This window comes from Nerophis ophidion, linkage group LG16, assembly GCF_033978795.1.
Source record: "Nerophis ophidion isolate RoL-2023_Sa linkage group LG16, RoL_Noph_v1.0, whole genome shotgun sequence".
NCBI classification, from domain to species: domain Eukaryota; kingdom Metazoa; phylum Chordata; class Actinopteri; order Syngnathiformes; family Syngnathidae; genus Nerophis; species Nerophis ophidion.
This window is the reverse complement of record NC_084626.1, coordinates 50115083-50135063: the sequence shown is the minus strand read 5'-3', so window position 1 is coordinate 50135063 and position 19981 is coordinate 50115083. Positions and strand designations below refer to the sequence as shown.

General features: G+C 39.6%; 2 protein-coding genes across 4 annotated transcripts in view; both read right to left on the bottom strand.

Moving 5' to 3' along the window:
* The window catches only part of trim107 (tripartite motif containing 107), a 12869-nt gene extending 4122 nt beyond the window's left edge, over window positions 1-8747 (bottom strand). Inside the window, exon 1 of the mRNA XM_061875423.1 lies at window positions 8624-8747. The gene's annotated coding sequence lies outside the window, so the exon portion shown is untranslated. The remainder of the gene's footprint in view (window positions 1-8623) is intronic.
* Window positions 8748-15709: 6962 nt separating this feature from the next.
* The window catches only part of zgc:123305, a 92117-nt gene continuing 87845 nt past the window's right edge, over window positions 15710-19981 (bottom strand). For all 3 annotated transcript variants that reach the window (XM_061875418.1, XM_061875417.1, XM_061875419.1), the window contains exons 19-21: window positions 18688-18791; window positions 18374-18623; window positions 15710-16561 (exon numbers count right to left, since the gene is read on the bottom strand). In XM_061875418.1, the coding sequence (XP_061731402.1) occupies window positions 18479-18623; window positions 18688-18791 (249 nt within the window). In that variant the 3' untranslated portion in view covers window positions 15710-16561; window positions 18374-18478. The remainder of the gene's footprint in view (window positions 16562-18373; window positions 18624-18687; window positions 18792-19981) is intronic.

Here is a 19981-nt window from a genome sequence, read left to right as displayed (position 1 = left end):
TTTGATAGAAACTTGCATTAGTAGATTGCACAGCACATCACATATTCTGTTCTCAACTTGTTTCAGTCGGGGTCCACCTTTATCAATTCATGGTTTGATATCTCTTAACTACATAGTCATTTTGTAAAAAATAAAGTGTTTTAGCACCTTAGTATGACATCACATTAGTGCCAAAAATCCAAGCACATAAAAACTGTTATCGCGCGCGTGTTGTGCCATTTTGCGCGCGCGATTCGCCTTTTTGCGCGCTCCGTCTCGGTCTGGCACATCTCTACTCGCGCTCTCATGTTTGTTTTGGCACTTTGGGGGCGGGAATGGTTGGACGGCCCCTTCTTTCTGATTGGCTCTGAGCGCTGTCAATCAATGGCAACATGGCGGCCATCTTACCTCAGGAAGCTGGCCACGCCCAGTACATAGTTGTCAAGGAACATGTACTATTTAAATAACCATAACTTGCTCAATTTTCAACTCATTTCCAAACGGTTTGATTTGTTATAAATGTCAGGTTTTCATGGGACTATCATGGCTGAACAAGTAAGTCTTACACTATTATCTCAGATTTAATTTGCCTAATGTATGGAGCTAGCTTTTTTTAAATACATATTTTTAACTCTGTCATCTATACTGATCTGGGCTGATATCTAATTTTCCATAGTTTGAGTTGTTTGCAGAAACTTAAGTACTTTTTATACTAATATTAAAACCATATTCATTAATTGTAGTGTTAACCTGTCATTTATTATTCTACTAAAATAGAAATTGCAATCATAAAATCAATAATAAGGCCCATATGCTAATCATGTGGTCCTGATATGAAGTACGCATAGATAAGCTCCATCCTATCTTGCCGATTGTATTGTACCATATGTCCCGGCAAGAAATCTGCGTTCAAAGGACTCCGGCTTATTAGTGATTCCCAAAGCCCAAAAAAAGTCTGCGGGCTATAGAGCGTTTTCCGTTGGGGCTCCAGTACTCTGGAATGCCCTCCCGGTAACAGTTTGCGATGCCACCTCAGTAGAAGCATTTAAGTCTCACCTTAAAACTCATTTGTATACTCTAGCCTTTAAATAGACTCCCTTTTTAGACCAGTTGATCTGCCGTTTCTTTTCTTTTTCTTCTATGTCCCACTCTCCCTTGTGGAGGGGGTCCGGTCCGATCCGGTGGCCATGTACTGCTCGCCTTTTCATACAAGCAGTCCACACATGTCAGTCAATGATGGAAATTATATTTTCAAATATGTTTTCTTTCCTCTCTTGTCTGTTTTAAAAAATATTTTTATTTATTTAATATTTGTATATGTAAATATTATATGTATGCCACAATGTGGGACTATTAATTTTATTTCCTCTATCTACTTTAAGTTTACACCAGAGTCTACCTGAACCCACTTATCTGTGCGTACTTCACCACATGATTAGCAGGGGCGGAGCTAGAGGGGAGGCCAGGCTAGCACTGGACCCCCCAGGTGCCACCCCAGATGATTGACATATCGCGGCACCGCACGTCTTGTCGGAAGGAGCCAGTTGCATTTTTAAATCAGTGAAGCCTATTGAGTGCTAAGTCCCTCTCGTACAGTAGTTGGCGCTATGTACCACAAAGCCTTGCGAGCCACCTTCATTAGGGGGGAAGAAGAACCGCCACTGAAGAAGAGGAAGATTTAAATTGGAGTGGCTTATCAACGAAGCTACAAAGAAAAAAAAGGATACTTTACGACGAGAAGGTTAAGTTTTACGGTGGTGTCCTAATGAGTCAATGTTTAAAATAACTTTTGTAGATACAAGTTGTTTTTTTTCCTACAAGCAGAGAGTCACAGCATCTAGCAAACTTTAATGTTGCATCTCATGGAGTCTTGCTTCCAACAGCCGCTAACGTCTCGTTTAATTCATTTGGGTCGCTATTTATATTTACGTGTTTCTCCAATGATTCTAGAGCAGTGGTTCTCAAATGGGGGTACGTGTACCCCTGGGGGTACTTGAAGGTATGCCGAGGGGTTCGGGAGATTTTTTTTAAATATTCTAAAAAATAGCAACAATTCAAAAATCATTTATAAATGTATTTATTGAATAATACTTCAACAAAATATGAATGTAAGTTCATAAACTGTGAAAAGAAATACAACAATGCAATATTCAGTGTTGACAGCTAGATTTTTTGTGGACATGTTCCATAAATATTGATGTTAAAGATTTCTTTTTTTGTGAAGAAATGTTTAGAATGAAGTTGATGAAGAGATCTCTATTACAATCCCCGAAGAGGGCACTTTAAGTTGAGGATTACTTCCATGTGTAGAAATCTTTATTTATAATTGAATCACTTGTTTATTTTTCAACAAGTTTTTAGTTATTTTTATATCTTTTTTCCCAAATAGTTCAAAAAAGACCACTACAAATGAGCAGAGGTGGGTAGAGTAGCCAGAAATTGTACTCAAGTAAGAGTACTGTTACTTTAGAGATTTATTACTCAAGTAAAAGTAAGGAGTAGTCATCCAAATATTTACTTGAGTAAAAGTAAAAAGTATGTTGTGAAAAAACTACTCAAGTACTGAGTAACTGATGAGTAACCTGTTTGTTTAATGATGACGGCAACAAATAATGCACAAAAACATAAAAATAGCAATGAGCAAATTCAGAGCCAGGAATATCTCTTAAGCAACTAAAACAATAATATATATTAAATAATAATACATTAAAATAAAAAAAATTAAGGCAAATTGAGCCACAATAACTTAACAGCACCATAGGCTCAGTAGGCATTGATTGATTGATTGATTGATTGATTGGTTGATTGATTGGTTGATACTTGTATTAGTAGATTGCACAGTACAGTACATATTCTGTACAATTGACCACTAAATGGTAACACCCCAATAAGTTTTTCAACGTTAATCAATTGCTTAATAAATGACCAAGTCGAGGTGATCTACCTCATATATACATACACACACATATCATATACAGTATATATATATATACTGTATATGATTTATATTTATTTTGCCGTTTTTGTTGACATGTTAAAGGTGTTTTAATGAATATACATGCATGTTTAACATATAGTTTCCTATCTTTCATGAAGACAAGAATATAAGTTGGTGTATTACCTGATTCTGATGACTTGCATTGATTGGAATCAGACAGTATAGTGCTGATAATGTCCACGTTTTCAAATGGAGGAGAATAAAAGTTCCTCCTTCCTGTCTAATACATCATGAAAGTGGTTGGTTTTTGGCATCTTATTTGTCCAGCTTCCATATTCGTTTTTATACACTTTACAAGAAATACATTGGAGGGAAACTCCGTAGCTTGCTAGCTTGTTAGCGCTGGCTTTCGGAGACTCTTATTTTGTTAGCGCAGGCGCGATGGAGCGGCACTTTTATTGTGAAGACAGGAACTGTGCGATCAGTCTTTAGGCTTTTGACGGGAAGTACGGTGGAAATAAAAAGTGTCTTTTTTCCTTTACACTTTTGATTGATTGATTGATACTTTTATTAGTAGATTGCACAGTACAGTACATATTCCGTACAGTTGACCACTAAATGGTAACACCCCAATAAGTTTTTCAACATGTCGGGTTCTACGTGTGACGGTCACGTGACCACCTGGCTCTGTTTGATTGGTCCAACGTCACCAGTGACAGCATTTGATTGGTGAAACGCAGGCATGTGTAGTTCCTACTTTGAATGCGTGTCTGACAAACACAAAACAAACAAAGCGTGCATTAACAGATCGGTAAAAAAAAAAAGTAGCGAGTAGCGACCTGATTGCAGATAAATGGAGCGGAGTAAAAGTAGCGTTTCTTCTCTATAAATATACTCAAGTAAAAGTATGTTGCATAAAAACTACTCTTAGAAGTACAATTTATCCCAAAAGTTACTCAAGTAGATGTAACGGAGTAAATGTAGCGCCACTACAAATGAGTAATATTTTGCACAGTTATACAATTTAATAAATCAGAAACTGATGACATAGTGCTGTATTTTACTTCTTTATCTCTTTTTTTTTAACCAAAAATGCTTTGCTCTGATTAGGGGGTACTTGAATTGAAAAAATGTTCACAGGGGGTACGTCACTGAAAAAAGGTTGAGAACCACTGGTCTAGAGGAATGAACCTAGCGGAGAATCAGCCAGCCAGCTAACGTTCACACGCTAGTTAGCCTGCTGTCAACTAACTGAAAAGTCTGAATATTAAACGTCGGTCTACAGTGATTTATTTGCCCGGACATGTTTTAGGCTTGAAGTGGAGATTTAATAACACTTTGTGACTGTAAGTGATGCCTGGAGTGACGTTAACAAGACTGGCTTATTTTTTCATAGGGTGAGTTGAGAATAAAAAGGCAGGGGGAGAAGATTTATGAGCTGTTTTTAAAAAGAAGAAAGTCAGGGTCAGGAAAAGATGAGGCAGACAAACAGCCAGGATTCAGGTCTGCCAGCAGTCCTGGGACGAGTCGGGAGGAGAGAGAATGTGGTCCCACTGGGTGTGAGTTTTCCTTGCCCTTATGTGGGCCTACCGAGGATGTCGTAGTGGTTTGTGCAGCCCTTTGAGACACTAGTGATTTAGGGCTATATAAGTAAACATTGATTGATTGATTGAATGCACACAGCCCATCATCACAGGGTCACATGCTCACTTAAGTCATTTTAAGTAACAGGGTTCCTAATCTAGTATGGAAAGTTTGGACTTTCTACATTTCCAGGTCTGTAGTAATATGGAAGATGGAAACAATTGTATGGAAATATATTTACACTTTTCTGGGTTATTTTACGATTTGTGGGTTCATTATTTTGCATACACTACCTATCTACAATCTTCTGGAAATAATTTGGTGACTTAATGGCATAAAAATTCAATAATGATAACCAATTTTACTGTTAAAATTACTGTTATTCCCATTGTTTTTATTCTTTTTGTAATATTTCTTTATTTTGTTTCCTTTCAAACCCCCATTATTTACTTTTTTTTAAAAATGTATCTCAACTCTGTACACTGCTGCTGGAATTTTAATTTTCCTGAAGGAATCAATAAAGTACTATTTATCTAAATGATTTCCATGATGAATTGCAGAATGTATTCACATGATATACTCACCTCAAATGTCACAAATTATTGGATTCTTTTTTTAGATTATTTTTTTCACTGACAAGTCTGCGAATTAGGGTCTGGAAATTTCAAATGTGTCGGAAACCCCTAAGTTTATTTTTTAGATGTTCTGAAGTGTTGGTTACTGATGTGTGTTGTTTTTTGTTCATTTTGCTTACACTAATATTTTCATTTTTATACAATGTAGTCCCATTAGACCCAGAAGAAAAAGATGGCAGGTCCCTTCCTGGGACTAGTCGGGAGAGAGAACTCACAACACAGCACAGCCCATCTTCACCAGGTCAGAGCATGGACAGAAACAGTCACATGCTCAGTTCAGTAATTAAGTTGCCAAGTTGTGTTTTACATTTTCTGCATTGTTAATAAACCGGGAACGCCTCGGGATCCTCCGGGAAGAGCTAGACGAAGTGGCTGGGGAGAGGGAAGTCTGGGCTTCCCTGCTTAGGCTGCTGCCCCCGCGACCCGACCTCGGATAAGCGGATGCAAATTATATATACATAAATCTCATCTCCTGTGTGCTTAGTATGTACATTTCAACATTTGCCGCTCCGATTGCAATTGATAAGTCACGAAAAAAATTGTTATAGTCTGTGGACCCCCCGAAATAACCTTGGCCACCCCCTGGACACCCCAAGGATAAAAGTCTAGCTCCGCCACTGATGATTAGCATATGGGCCTAATTATTGATGTTATGATTGCAATGACTATTTTAGTAGAATAATAAATGACAGGTTATCACTGCAATTAATGAATATGGTTTTAATATTACTATAAAAAGTACTTAAGTTTCTGCAAACAACTCAAACTATGGACAATTAGATATCAGCCCAGATCAGTACAGATGACAGAGTTAAAAATATGTATTTAAAAAAACTAGCTCCATACATTAGGCAAATTAAATCTGAGAGATAATAGTGTAAGACTTACTTGTTCAGCCATGATAGTCCCAGGGAACTGCCATGAACCTTTCATCATAAATATTGATGTCAATGTTACATCTACTATTTAAATATACACACACATACAATACTCTCACATTTATAACACATCGAAAGGAGGAAAGAAAATTAATAGTCCCACTTTATGGCATACAATCAATATTTACATATACAGACACAGAGGTGGGTAGTAACGCGCTACATTTACTCCGTTACATCTACTTGAGTAACTTTTGGGATAAATTGTACTTCTAAGAGTAGTTTTTATGCAACATACTTTTACTTTTACTTGAGTATATTTATAAAGAAAAAACACTACTTTTATTCCGCTCCATTTATCTGCAATCAGGTCGCTACTCGCCTGCGTTTCACCAATCACATGCAGTCCCTGGTGACGTTGGACCAATCAAACAGAGCCAGGTGGTCATGTGACCGTCACACGTAGAACCCGACATGTTGAAAAACTTATTGGGGTGTTACCATTTAGTGGTCAACTGTACGGAATATGTACTGTACTGTGCAATCTACTAATAAAAGTTTCAATCAATCAATCAAAAGTCTAAAGGAAAAAAGACATTTTTTATTTCAACCGTACTTCCCGTCAAAAGCCTAAAGACTGATCGCACAGTTCCTGTCTTCACAATAAAAGTGCCGCTCCATCGCGTCTGCGCCAACAAAATAAGAGTCTCCGAAAGCCAGCGCAAACAAGCTAGCAAGCTACGGAGTTTGCCGCCAATGTATTTCTTGTAAAGTGTATAAAAACGAATATGGAAGCTGGACAAATAAGATGCCAAAAACCAACGACTTTCATGATGTATTAGACAGGAAGGAGGACATTTTTTTCTCCTCCATTTGAAAACCGGGACGTTATCAGCACTATACTGTCTGATTCCAATCAATGCAAGTCATCAGAATCAGGTAATACACCAACTTATATTCTTGTCTTCATTAAAGATAGGAATCTATATGTTAAACATGCATGTATATTCATTAAAACACCTTTAACATGTCAACAAAAATGGCAAAATAAATATAAATTATATACTGTATATATAAATGTATATATATATATATATATATGTGTGTATGTATATGTATATATGAGGTAGATCACCTCGACTTGGTCATTTATTAAGTAATTGATTAACGTTGAAAAACTTATTGGGGTGTTACCATTTAGTGGTCAATTGTACGGAATATGTACTGTACTGTGCAATCTACTAATAAAAGTTTCAATCAATCAATCAATCAATGCCTACTGAGCCTACGGTGCTGTTAAGTTATTGTGGCTCAATTTGCCTTAATTTTTTTTATTTTAATGTATTATTATTTAATATATAATATTGTTTTAGTTGCTTAAGAGATATTCCTGGCTCTGAATTTGCTCATTGCTATTTTTATGTTTTTGTGCATTATTTGTTGCCGTCATCATTAAACAAACAGGTTACTCATCAGTTACTCAGTACTTGAGTAGTTTTTTCACAACATACTTTTTACTTTTACTCAAGTAAATATTTGGGTGACTACTTCTTACTTTTACTTGAGTAATAAATCTCTAAAGTAACAGTACTCTTACTTGAGTACAATTTCTGGCTACTCTACCCACCTCTGTACAAATATTAAATAAATAAAAATATTTGTGAGGAAAAAAAACATATTTGAAAATATCATTTCCATCATTGACTGCTTGTATGAAAAGAGAGCTATATTAAAACTTCATTAACTATGTGATCTTCTCTCAACAGATGAGACATTACCTTCTTCAAAGACTTTTAGATCAAATTCAATTGGCATTTTCCACAACTCCACTAAATTTGGACTTTTTAGAATTTGTTTGTCGACAAGAGCTGTATTATTTTGATACATATTGACGAAGACCCGCCCTGCTATACTTCTGATTGGCTCTGAGCGATTTTCGCCCGACCAATCAGAAAGGAGGAGTCGTGTAAGAATAACCGCCCACAAAGTGCCAAAACGAAGACGGCGCGCGCGCAAAAGGGTGTCGCGCGCGATAACAGTTTTTATGCGCATGGATTTTGGGCACTAATGTGACGTCATACCTTAGGTCAAAGTCTGCTTACTGCCTCCACGCAGCTCAATTGTTAACTTTCGTTTATCGGGAAATCAATGACGTCATGGACGACTTTTGAAGTACGTTTGGTTTTTAATCCTTTTGTTCGTGTAGATCTTACATTCTAAAATTAACATATTTAAAAAATGGTGATTTTATGTATTTATTTTTGTACAATTCACATTATAAAGTTAGTGACACATGTATATAAAAATCTTCATGGTTTTATATCACGCTGAATGTGTTCGGTAAAGACGTCAATAAATATTATTTTTAAAGCCCTCGAACAAACATTTCCCCTGACGTACAATTACCTTCCAATCGTGGTGACAAACTACACCTTTGCAAGTCTTTTTCGTTCTGATTTGAGCAAACATTTGGAGATTGTTTGGACTTCGTCGTGACGCTCGTGTGCCAAAACACTTCAAACACGGTTCTACTTCATACAATAATATCACATGTCCTTGTTGGATTGGGTTTCAAATCAACAACAACAACAAATAAAGTTTTAACTCACCTAATCAAGGAAGAAACTTGTGTTTTGGCGTCATGTGAAGTTTCAAGAAAAAAAAAAAAAAAGGCTCGTCTGACCTCACCTGGTGTAAATGTCATGCGCCCCCTGGCGGCCTGGCGTGCATCACATCCGCATGACCATAAAAGGTCTGATCACACCTGGTTTTAACTGCCATGCGCCCCCTGGCGGCCTGGCGTGCATCACATCCGCATGACCATAAAAGGTCTGATCACACCTGGTTTTAACTGCCATGCGCCCCCTGGCGGCCTGGCGTGCATCACATCCGCATGACTATAAAAGGTCTGATCACACCTGGTTTTACCTGCCATGCGCCCCCTGGCGGCCTGGCGTGCAACACATCCGCCTGATGTTTTTTTATTTTTTATTAGGGTCCGCAATATTATTCTTTTTTTATTCCACACCTATGGGCTGTAATTTGACCCCCTTAACATGCTTCAAAACTCACCAAATTTGACACACTTGTCGGTATAGCAAACCTTCCCAACTTATTAAGCAACCAAAACCCAAAATTGAAAATTGCGCGCTAGCGCCCCCTAGGAAGAAAAAAAAAAAAACAGACTGCTTGTAACTTCCGGTAGGAATGTCGTAGAGACATGAAACAAAAACTTCTATGTAGGTCTGACTTAGACCTAGATTTCATAATTTTACTTTCTAGGGCAAAAATCTACAAACATTTTGCTAAAACGCATTCAAAGCTAAATTTTCGCAAAAAAAAGCTATTTTTGCCTATTTGAGCTGTAATTTGACCCCCTTAAAATGCTTCAAAACTCACCAAACTTGGCACACACATCAGGACTGGCAGAAATTGCGATCTAATGAAAAAACCAAATCCCAATACTTTGAATAAAACACAGCAAAAACTGCTCCTAGGAAGAAAACACAAACAAAATTGCTTGTAACTTCCAGTAGGAATGCCGGACAGACATGAAACAAAAACTTCTATGTAGGTCTCACTTAGACCTACATTTAGATAACTGACATCCTTCGGCAAAAATCAACAGGAAGTTAAAAATGACCCCTTCAAAATAAAAGTTTTGTAAAAACCTGTCACCTTTTTCAAACGTAAACTCCTCCGAGTGCGTTTGTCGTTTCGGCTTCAAACTCGCACAGGAGAGAGATTGAACCCTTTTGATTAAAACTATCCAACAAAGTTTTGATTACTGCTCCGGTTTTGATTTTACGCGGCCTTCAAAGAACCCCTGTGCAAAGTGTCCTAAAAAATGTCCTTTTTGCCTCTCTGAGCTGTAGTCTGACCCCCTTAAAATGCTTCAAAGTGCAAGTTAAAGCTCTACTATGCCAAGCGAAAGCCATTATCAACAACATCCAGAAACGCTGATCTGTAATTTGACCCCATTAACATGCTTCAAAACACACGTCAGGAATGGCGAAAATTGCCATCTAATAAAAAACCAAACCCCAAAAGTCAAAATTGCGCTCCAGCGCCCCCTAGGAAAAACCCAGACACAACTGCTTGTAACCTCTGTTAGGAATGTCGTAGAGACATGAACAAAGACCTCTATGTAGGTCTGACTCAGACCAGGGCTTGGCAGCGGCCAAAGGCGGACCCGACCAACGCTGCTTGCAGCTTTGATTTGAATTTTTATTTATAAATTTCAATAATTACAAACAGTAAGATGAACAACAATATAAAACATTATAAAACATTATGAAAACAGTACAAAACAGCGCCAGGGGGTTGTAAATTCAAAATAACAAAAATAGAATACAAAAAATATATATATATAATAAACGAAGTGCAAAGCCAAATGCTCATTCAGATTCATTAAACAACTTCAATTTGGAACACAGCATCCTCGTTTTCACAGCTTTTTTCTTGTTAGAGGTAGAGAGTGTTTTAATGTCAAGTTCAAAATCTTTTTTAAAGGCACAAAAGATAGGTCGGGTATTAAGAAACTTCCATCCATCCATCCATCATCTTCCGCTTATCCGAGGTCGGGTCGCGGGGGCAACAGCCTAAGCAGGGAAACCCAGACTTCCCTCTCCCCAGCCACTTCGTCTAGCTCTTCCCGGGGGATCCCGAGGCGTTCCCAGGCCAGCCGGGAGACATAGTCTTCCCAACGTGTCCTGGGTCTTCCCCGTGGCCTCCTACCGGTTGGACGTGCCCTAAACACCTCCCTAGGGAGGCGTTCGGGTGGCATCCTGACCAGATGCCCGAACCACCTCATCTGGCTCCTCTCCATGTGAAGGAGCAGCGGCTTTACTTTGAGTTCCTCCCGGATGGCAGAGCTTCTCACCCTATCTCTAAGGGAGAGACCCACCACACGGCGGAGGAAACTCATTTGGGCCGCTTGTACCTGTGATCTTATCCTTTCGGTCATGACCCAAAGCTCATGACCATAGGTGAGGATGGGAATGTAGATCGACCGGTAAATTGAGAGCTTTGCCTTCCGGCTCAGCTCCTTCTTCACCACAACGGATCGGTACAACGTCCGCATTACTGAAGACGCCGCACCGATCCGCCTGTCGATCTCACGATCCACTCTTCCCCCACTCGTGAACAAGACTCCTAGGTACTTGAACTCCTCCACTTGGGGCAGGGTCTCCTCCCCAACCCGGAGATGGCATTCCACCCTTTTCCGGGCGAGAACCATGGAGGTGCTGATTCTCATTCCGGTCGCTTCACACTCGGCTGCGAACCGATCCAGTGAGAGCTGAAGATCCCGGTCAGATGAAGCCATCAGGACCACATCATCTGCAAAAAGCAGAGACCTAATCCTGCGGTCACCAAACCGGAACCCCTCAACGCCTTGACTGCGCCTAGAAATTCTGTCCATAAAAGTTATGAACAGAATCGGTGACAAAGGACAGCCTTGGCGGAGTCCAACCCTCAGCAAAGCACATATACATTTTACAAAGCACATCTCCAGATATCTAGCAACATTTGGGAGGGAGTGCGGGGTCATGGTGGTCGGCCGCAGCTCTCAGGCGCTGACCATCCTTTCATCACCCCTATGGGAGTACCTCCAATTTTCTCAGAAGCTGCGAGTGCGCCTTATATATGGAGCAATATTAAGCCACAACAGGTCTCGCAACTATTCTGTGCGCCTTATAATGCGTTGCTGCGCCCTATGTATGAACACAGTTTTAAAATAGGCAATTCATTGAAGGAGCGCCTTATAATCCGGTGCTTCTTATAGTGGCCTAGTGGTTAGAGCAGGGGTAGGGAACCTATGGCTCTAGAGCCAGATGTGGCTCTTTTGATGACTGCATTATCCATGCGTTTGTTACGTCTCGTCTCGATTACTGTAACGTATTATTTTCAGGTCTCCCCATGTCTAGCATTAAAAGATTACAGTTGGTACAAAATGCGGCTGCTAGACTTTTGACAAGAACAAGAAAGTTTGATCACATTACGCCTGTACTGTATATACCTTTATATACATATATACATACATATATACCTGTACTGTATATACCTTTATATACATACATATATACCTTTATATACATATATACATACATATATACCTGTACTGTATATACCTTTATATACATATATACATACATATATACCTATACTGTATATACCTTTATATACATATATACATACATATATACCTGTACTGTATATACCTTTATATACATACATATATACCTTTATATACATATATACATACATATATACCTGTACTGTATATACCTTTATATACATATATACATACATATATACCTGTACTGTATATACCTTTATATACATACATATATACCTTTATATACATATATACATACATATATACCTGTACTGTATATACCTTTATATACATATATACATACATATATACCTATACTGTATATACCTTTATATACATACATATATACCTGCACTGGCTTCCTGTGCACTCAAGATGTGACTTTAAGGTTTTACTACTTACGTATAAAATACTACACGGTCTAGCTCCATCCTATCTTGCCGATTGTATTGTACCATATGTCCCGGCAAGAAATCTGCCTTCAAAGGACTCCGGCTTATTAGTGATTCCTAGAGCCCCAAAAAAAGTCTGCGGGCTATAGAGCGTTTTCCGTTCGGGCTCCAGTACTCTGGAATGCCCTCCCGGTAACAGTTCGAGATGCTACCTCAGTAGAAGCATTTAAGTCTCACCTTAAAACTAATCTGTATACTCTAGCCTTTAAATAGACCTCCTTTTTGGACCAGTTGATCTGCCGCTTCTTTTCTTTCTCCTATGTCCCCCCCCTCCCTTGTGGAGGAGGTCCGGTCCGATGACCATGGATGAAGTACTGGCTGTCCAGAGTCGAGACCCAGGATGGACCGCTCGTCGGGACCCACGATGGACCGCTCGCCTGTGTATCGGTTGGGGACATCTCTACGGTGCTGATCCGCCTCCGCTTGAGATGGTTTCCAGTGGACGGGACTCTCGCTGCTGTCTTGGATCCGCTTTGAACTGAACTCTCGCGGCTGTGTTGGAGCCACTATGGATTGAACTTTCACAGTATCATGTTAGACCCGCTCGACATCCATTGTTTTCGGTCCCCTAGAGGGGGGTTGCCCACATCTGAGGTCCTCTCCAAGGTTTCTCATAGTCAGCATTGTCACTGGCGTCCCACTGGATGTGAATTCTCCCTGCCCACTGGGTGTGAGTTTTCCTTGCCCTTTTGTGGGTTCTTCCGAGGATGTTGTAGTCGTAATGATTTGTGTAGTCCTTTGAGACATTTGTGATATGGGGCTATATAAATCAACAGGAAGTTGGCAAAAACCCCTTCAAAACAAAAGTTTCCTAAAAAATTCAATTTTTGCCTCTTTGAGCTGTAATTTGACCCGCTTAAACTGATTCAAAACTCACCAAACTGGACACACACATCAGGACTAGCAAAAGTTGCCATCTAATTAAAAAAAACAAAAAAAAAAAAAAATTGCGATCTAGCGCCCCCTACAAATAAAACACTGACAAAGCTGCTCTTGGGAAGAAAACAGAGACAAAACTGCTTGTAACTTCCAGTAGGAATGTCGCAGAGACATGAAATAAAAATCTCTATGTAGGTCTCACTTAGACCTAAATTTCATTAGTTGACATCCTTCAGCAAAAATCAACAGGAAGTTGGCAATTACCCCTTCAAAACAAAACTTTTGTAAAAACCTGTCACCTTTTTTCAAACATTATCTCCTCTGAGCGCGTTTGTCGTGTCGGCTTCAAACTCGCACAGGAAAGAGATTGAACCCTTCTGATTAAAAGTTGCGCAAAGAGTTTTTCTAACTGCTCTGTTTTTGATTTTACGAGCCTTCAATGAACCGCTGCGCAAGATGGCCGCTTAAAAGCAGGAAGCACCAGCGTGACCACACAACGCAGAGAAGGTAGGTACTGTGCGGGAGAAGATATGTTGACTGGGTGAAAGGAGGAGGCACTAGTTTGACTCCAGGATACAGAGACGGTAGGTAATGTGCAGGTAAAGATATATTGTCTGGGTGATGGCAGGAAGCACCAGTGTGTGCGGGTGACAGAAAGAAGCACCAGTGTGACCCCAGGATGCAGGGAAGGTAGGTAAAGTGCAGGTAAAGATATGTTGAATGGGTAAAGGCAGGAAACACCAGCAAAAGTTGGTCCCGTCCATCGCTGCTTGCAGCTTTAATTAATAATGAAATCCAGAGGCAAACTCATACATTATTCACTGTTCCAAGCGGCCCTCTGATGGCAGCCAGAACTGTGATGTGGCCCTCAGTGAAAACACAAAAGGACGACACACATGAGAGCTCTTGCAACCAGCAGCCACTACAGCGGCGCCGTCTTGGATAAAAATGAGCGGCTTTATTAGATAATTGTATTTGAGATGCATCCAAATTGTACACACAAACAAACATCACGTTTCTCAGTTTGGGGCATGCAAATTATGCAAAAATAAATATATCATTAAAGGAAGAATTAGTTAGTGTAAAAGCAAGTCCTTGTTCACAGTGTGGTAACGTTGGAAGTGCAAGAGAAGGAAGACATAAACGTAATAACAACCCAGCATTGAATGATTTCTACTACAGAAGAAGAACTCTTACAGCTGTTGTCCTGCATGCTGACCAGGAATGAATGACATCACTCCTTCACCAGCAGGACATTCATGGTCCAAGGAGAGAAAGCAGACACATAAATAAACACAATCGTGACTTAGTTGCTGATTTAAAAGCCTTTGGAACACACACACTGGACTAGAAAGTTACGACAGGAAGTGCTCCTCTCTCGTAAAATGAGCAATAATCCTTACAGGTTTGGAATTTGCAGCATTTTGTAAAAAAAAAAACTCTTGATTTGACTCATATGAATGTATTTAAAAACTATACTTTGCTGCATGTTTGCTGTGCAACAACAACAACAACAAATAAAGGCAACATGTGACTGATTGTCATTAACAGAGGACTGATTGTTTGGACGTCAACATTATTTCCCTGAGCGGGAAAATAACGGTGTGGACACACCCTCTCATGCACGACACCTCAATGGTAAAGCAAACATTCCACTAGTGCAGGGGTGCCCATTACGTCGATCGCGAGCTACCAGTCGACCGCGGGGGGTGTGTCAGTCGATCTCCAGCCAGGCTTTTAAAAAAAATAGACCTAAAAATGAGTGATCATCAATCTTCACCAAGACGTCACTTAAATGACATTCACGGTACCGGAGGGTCTTGTGAGATGACACTGGCTGCTGCAAGATCATTATTATGAAAATATGACCGAGAGGAAGTCGAGAAACACTTTTTATTTCAACAGACTCTCGCGCCGTACCTTCCGTCAAAACTCTAAAGGCCGACTGCACATTTCCTATCTTCACAATAAAAGCCCTGCTTCATGCTGCCTGCGCTAACTAAATACAGAGTCTCGGAAAACTGGCGTGCACAAGCGATCCCTCAGAAAGCTGGCGTGCACAAGTCGCCAGCTTTCCGAGACTCTTATTTTGTTAGCGCAGGCAGCATGAAGCAGGGCTTTTATTGTGAAGATAGGAAATGTGCAGTCGGCCTTTAGAGTTTTGACGGAAGGGACGGCGCGAAAGTCTGTTGAAATAAAAAGTGTTTCTCGCCTTCCTCTCTGTCATTTTTTCATAATAAAAGAACTGGCAGCAGCCAGCGTCATCTCACAAGACCCTCGGGTGCCGTGAATGTCAATCAAGCAAGCTACGGAATTTGCCGCCAATGTTTTTCTTGTAAAGTGTATGGAAGCTGGATGAATTAGATGCCAAAAACCAACCACTTTCATGTGGTATTGTACAGAAAGGACAACTTTTTTTCTCCTCCGTTTGAAAATGTGGGCGTTATCATCATTACTGTCTGATTCCAATCAATGCAAGTCATCAGAATCAGGTAATACACCAACTTATATTCTTGTCTTTGTGAAAGAAAGACATCTATATGTGTTACACATGCTTGTATTATCATTAAACACATTTAACTTGTTTACAAAAATGTCTCTTTCATAAATAAATAAATATAAATGAGGTAGATCCCCTCGAGTTGGTCAATTGAAAAGTAGCTCGCCTGCAGAAAAAGTGTGGGCACCCCTGCACTAGTCGACCCTGATAAGGCACACCTGTGAAGTGACAACCATTTCCTTTTGAAGCTCATCAAGAGAATGCCAAGGGTGTCTAAAAGAGTAATCAAAGCAAAGGGTGGCTATTTTGAAGAAATTGGGAGTATAAAACTTCTTTTGTTAAGTCCATAACTCCACGTGTTCATTCATAGTTGTGACGGGACTATCTACAATGTAAATAGTCACGGAAATAAAGAAAACGAGGAGAAGGTGTGTCCAAACTTTTGGCCTGTATGAATGTAATCACTAAATATCTACACTATTTCCTGGACTGGAAGTTTACCCGAGCTTTGAACCCTGCGGTTTATACAAAGGCGCGGCTAATCCATGGAATTTTCTTGGCTGACGGAGGGGATGAAGCAGAGAAATCAATGAATGCACTGAAATAAACAAAGGGAGAAGAATATTGATAAACATATTTAACCTCATTAAAAAAGCAGAAAATGATACAGTATTTTCCGGAGTATGTAAGCCACACCCACTACATTTGAAATGAGGAATAGTACTCGTCCATATATTAGTCGCACCGCAGATATATACACTGTCAAATTAATATTGACACAGAAATATTCTGTAAATATTTCAATTAATTGTTTCCAAACGATGACTGCGACTCGGCAGTAAAACGGCCGATCAGACAAAACAGAAGTCATGGTCATGGCCCCCACGAGCTGCGCAAGCTAACTCTCCAATCAGGTAAACAGACTCAATAACTCCAAGCAGACGTTTTGGCGAGTTTGCTGAGGAATTTGTGAAACTCAAACAATACAAAAAGTATGTAAGTTAATAATACTCACACAGACACTCGTAAATGTTTTAGCATGTTAAGCAATGCTAACAACGCTAGCTTCATTACATAACGATAGTACCTATAAATATGCGTGAAAACAATACTACCGAACTCACACCTGGTTTAGTAAGTATGAATTATTTTAGTTATATTGTAAAACTTACAAATGTCGCTTGGAGTGATGAATGAAGAATCAGTATAAATGGCGAGAAAACTGAACAGCACTTCCACTTCCGGTTGAAAGCAGTAAATGGAAGAACACTGCAGCACCTAAAAGCCAATTTGTCCAACAATAACCATAAAAACCTTTTCAAGTGCAGCTTGGTTTTTGCTTTTAAACTTTTTGTATTATGGCCGTCGGCAATGAAAAAAAAAACCATTAATCAGCTGCTTCGTTTTCTAGGCCGCGGGATTCAAAGCGTAGGGAGGAAAAAACGTAGTGGCTTGTAGTTAAGAATTGACGGTACATTAACGGCGTTTTGTTTGATCAGCCGTTTTACTGCCCTGTTACAAACACCCTTAAGGTATGCAAATAAACTTGAACTAAATATTTCACAAGGTACTGGTATTTATCTGCAGCTTATATACGGATATAACAATGTTTTTCTTCTAAAATGTAGTGGGTGTGGCTAAGAGTCTGCAAAATATGGTATGTAATCAAGGCATTTATCAGTGAATATGTAATAAATATGAATATTACTGTGTCATATATATATATATATATATACATATTTATATATGAATATTACTGTGTCATATGTAATCAGTGCATTTATCAGTGACTGTATATATAAATACATATATATATATATATATATTTATATATGAATATTACTGTGTCATATGTATGTATATATATGTGTACATACATACATATATATATACATATATATATATACATGCATATATACATATAATATATAATTGACGGTACATTAACGGCTTTTTGTTTGATCAGCCGTTTTACTGCCCTGTTACAAACACCCTTAAGGTATGCAAATAAACTTTAACTAAATATTTCACAAGGTACTGGTATTTATCTGCAGCTTATATACGGATATAACAATGTTTTCTTCTAAAATGTTGTGGGCGTGGCTAAGAGTCTGCAAAATATGGTATGTAATCAAGGCATTTATCAGTGAATATGTAATAAATATGAATATTATTGTGTCATATATATATATATATATGAATATTACTGTGTCATATGTATATATATATATATATATGTACATAAATATATATGTATATACACACTCACACACATATATATATATATATATATATATATACACATACATATATACATGCGTATATACATATAATATATATATATATTACTGAGTGTATGTATGTATATATGTATGTAATCACAGTGAATATGTATATAAATATTACTTACTGAGTCATCTGCTACAGGCGCCAATCAAAGGCAGCACTGCATGCTGGGAGAATGTGTTCTGCTGTAAATATTAAGGCCCACAAAGGTAAGTAAGATAAGGGAAGTCTAGAGGAGTGTGTCAAGGTCCAGGTGTGTCAGAGGCTCCCTCCAGAAGGAGAAACTGCTGAACTCAGGACAGAGGAAGGCAGAAGGTCCGCTGCCATCGAGCGCGGGGAAGAAATGCTCCACCAATTCCCCCAGGTGACAATACCTGCATATAAAAATGTTCACCTTTATAAGTGTGTCCTGGTCTTTAATACTCATGAAAAACCTACGAGGACTTGTTGGTTTTGTTCTTCTCCTGGATCATCTCTCCTTTGGGATTGACGGTAAAAATCCTGGTGTCGGGCACGCCCACCTTGGTGTAGGCGTACGCGTCCTGCGGGGACCACAGGTTACAGAGTCAAACATCCTACCTCTGCATTAAACTGTCAGAACACAATAGTTTGTTGCGAGCATAGGTTTGATATAAAGTGTGTGTGAAGGACTGAGAAGAAGAAGTGGGAGATGATCATTGGACTTGAACATTTTTTGATGGGCCTGCTCTCTGTGCTCTGGCTGCTGCCGTACTTTTACTCATAAATGATATGTGTCAATAAAGTACAGGATAGGTCTTCATTGTCATTGCACAAGTACAAGGAAACTTTGTTTTCAGCACAAACCCCTTCAAGATGAGACATATAAACAGTGTACAGCAGAGGTAGGGAACCTGTGGCTCTTTTGATGACTGCATCTGGCAGTGTAAAAAATAATGTTCAAAATATAAAACATTCTCATGCATTTTTAATCCATCCATCCATCCATCCATTTTCTACCGCTTATTCCCTTTCGGGGTCGCAGGGGGCGCTGGCGCCTATCTCAGCTACAATCGGGCGTAAGGCGGGGTACACCCTGGACAAGTCGCCACCTCATCGCAGGGCCAACACAGAGAGACAGACAACATTCACACACTAGGGCCAATTTAGTGTTGCCAATCAACCTATCCCCAGGTGCATGTCTTTGGAAGTGGGAGGGGCCTATCCCCAGGTGCATGTCTTTGGAGGTGGGAGGGGCCTATCCCCAGGTGCATGTCTTTGGAGGTGGGAGGGGCCTATCCCCAGGTGCATGTCTTTGGAGGTGGGAGGAAGCCGGAGTACCCGGAGGGAACCCACGCATTCACGGGGAGAACATGCAAACTCCACACAGAAAGATCCCGAGCCTGGATTTGAACCCAGGACTGCAGGACCTTCGTATTGTGAGGCAGACGCACTAACCCCGCATTATCCATCCATCCGTTTTCTACCGCACCTGTTCAAGAAGTTGCGTTAATGGTAAGAAGTGATTTATTTATTATTGGTTAGTGTGGGGCTTGCCCTCCTGGGGGTTCTTCAGACCACCAAGCACCGACATGAGAGCCTGTTTCAGGGTTACAATATTATTTTATTTTTCAATAAGTCTCTCAGTTGCTTTCCAGCAATTGTATTTCCAGCCCCAACCCAGTCTCTCCTCCTGGCTGCTGCTTATAAAAGAGCGACAGGTGATTAGATAACAAGGCCCAGGTGTGCCGTCTACGCACCTGTCGCTGCAGGC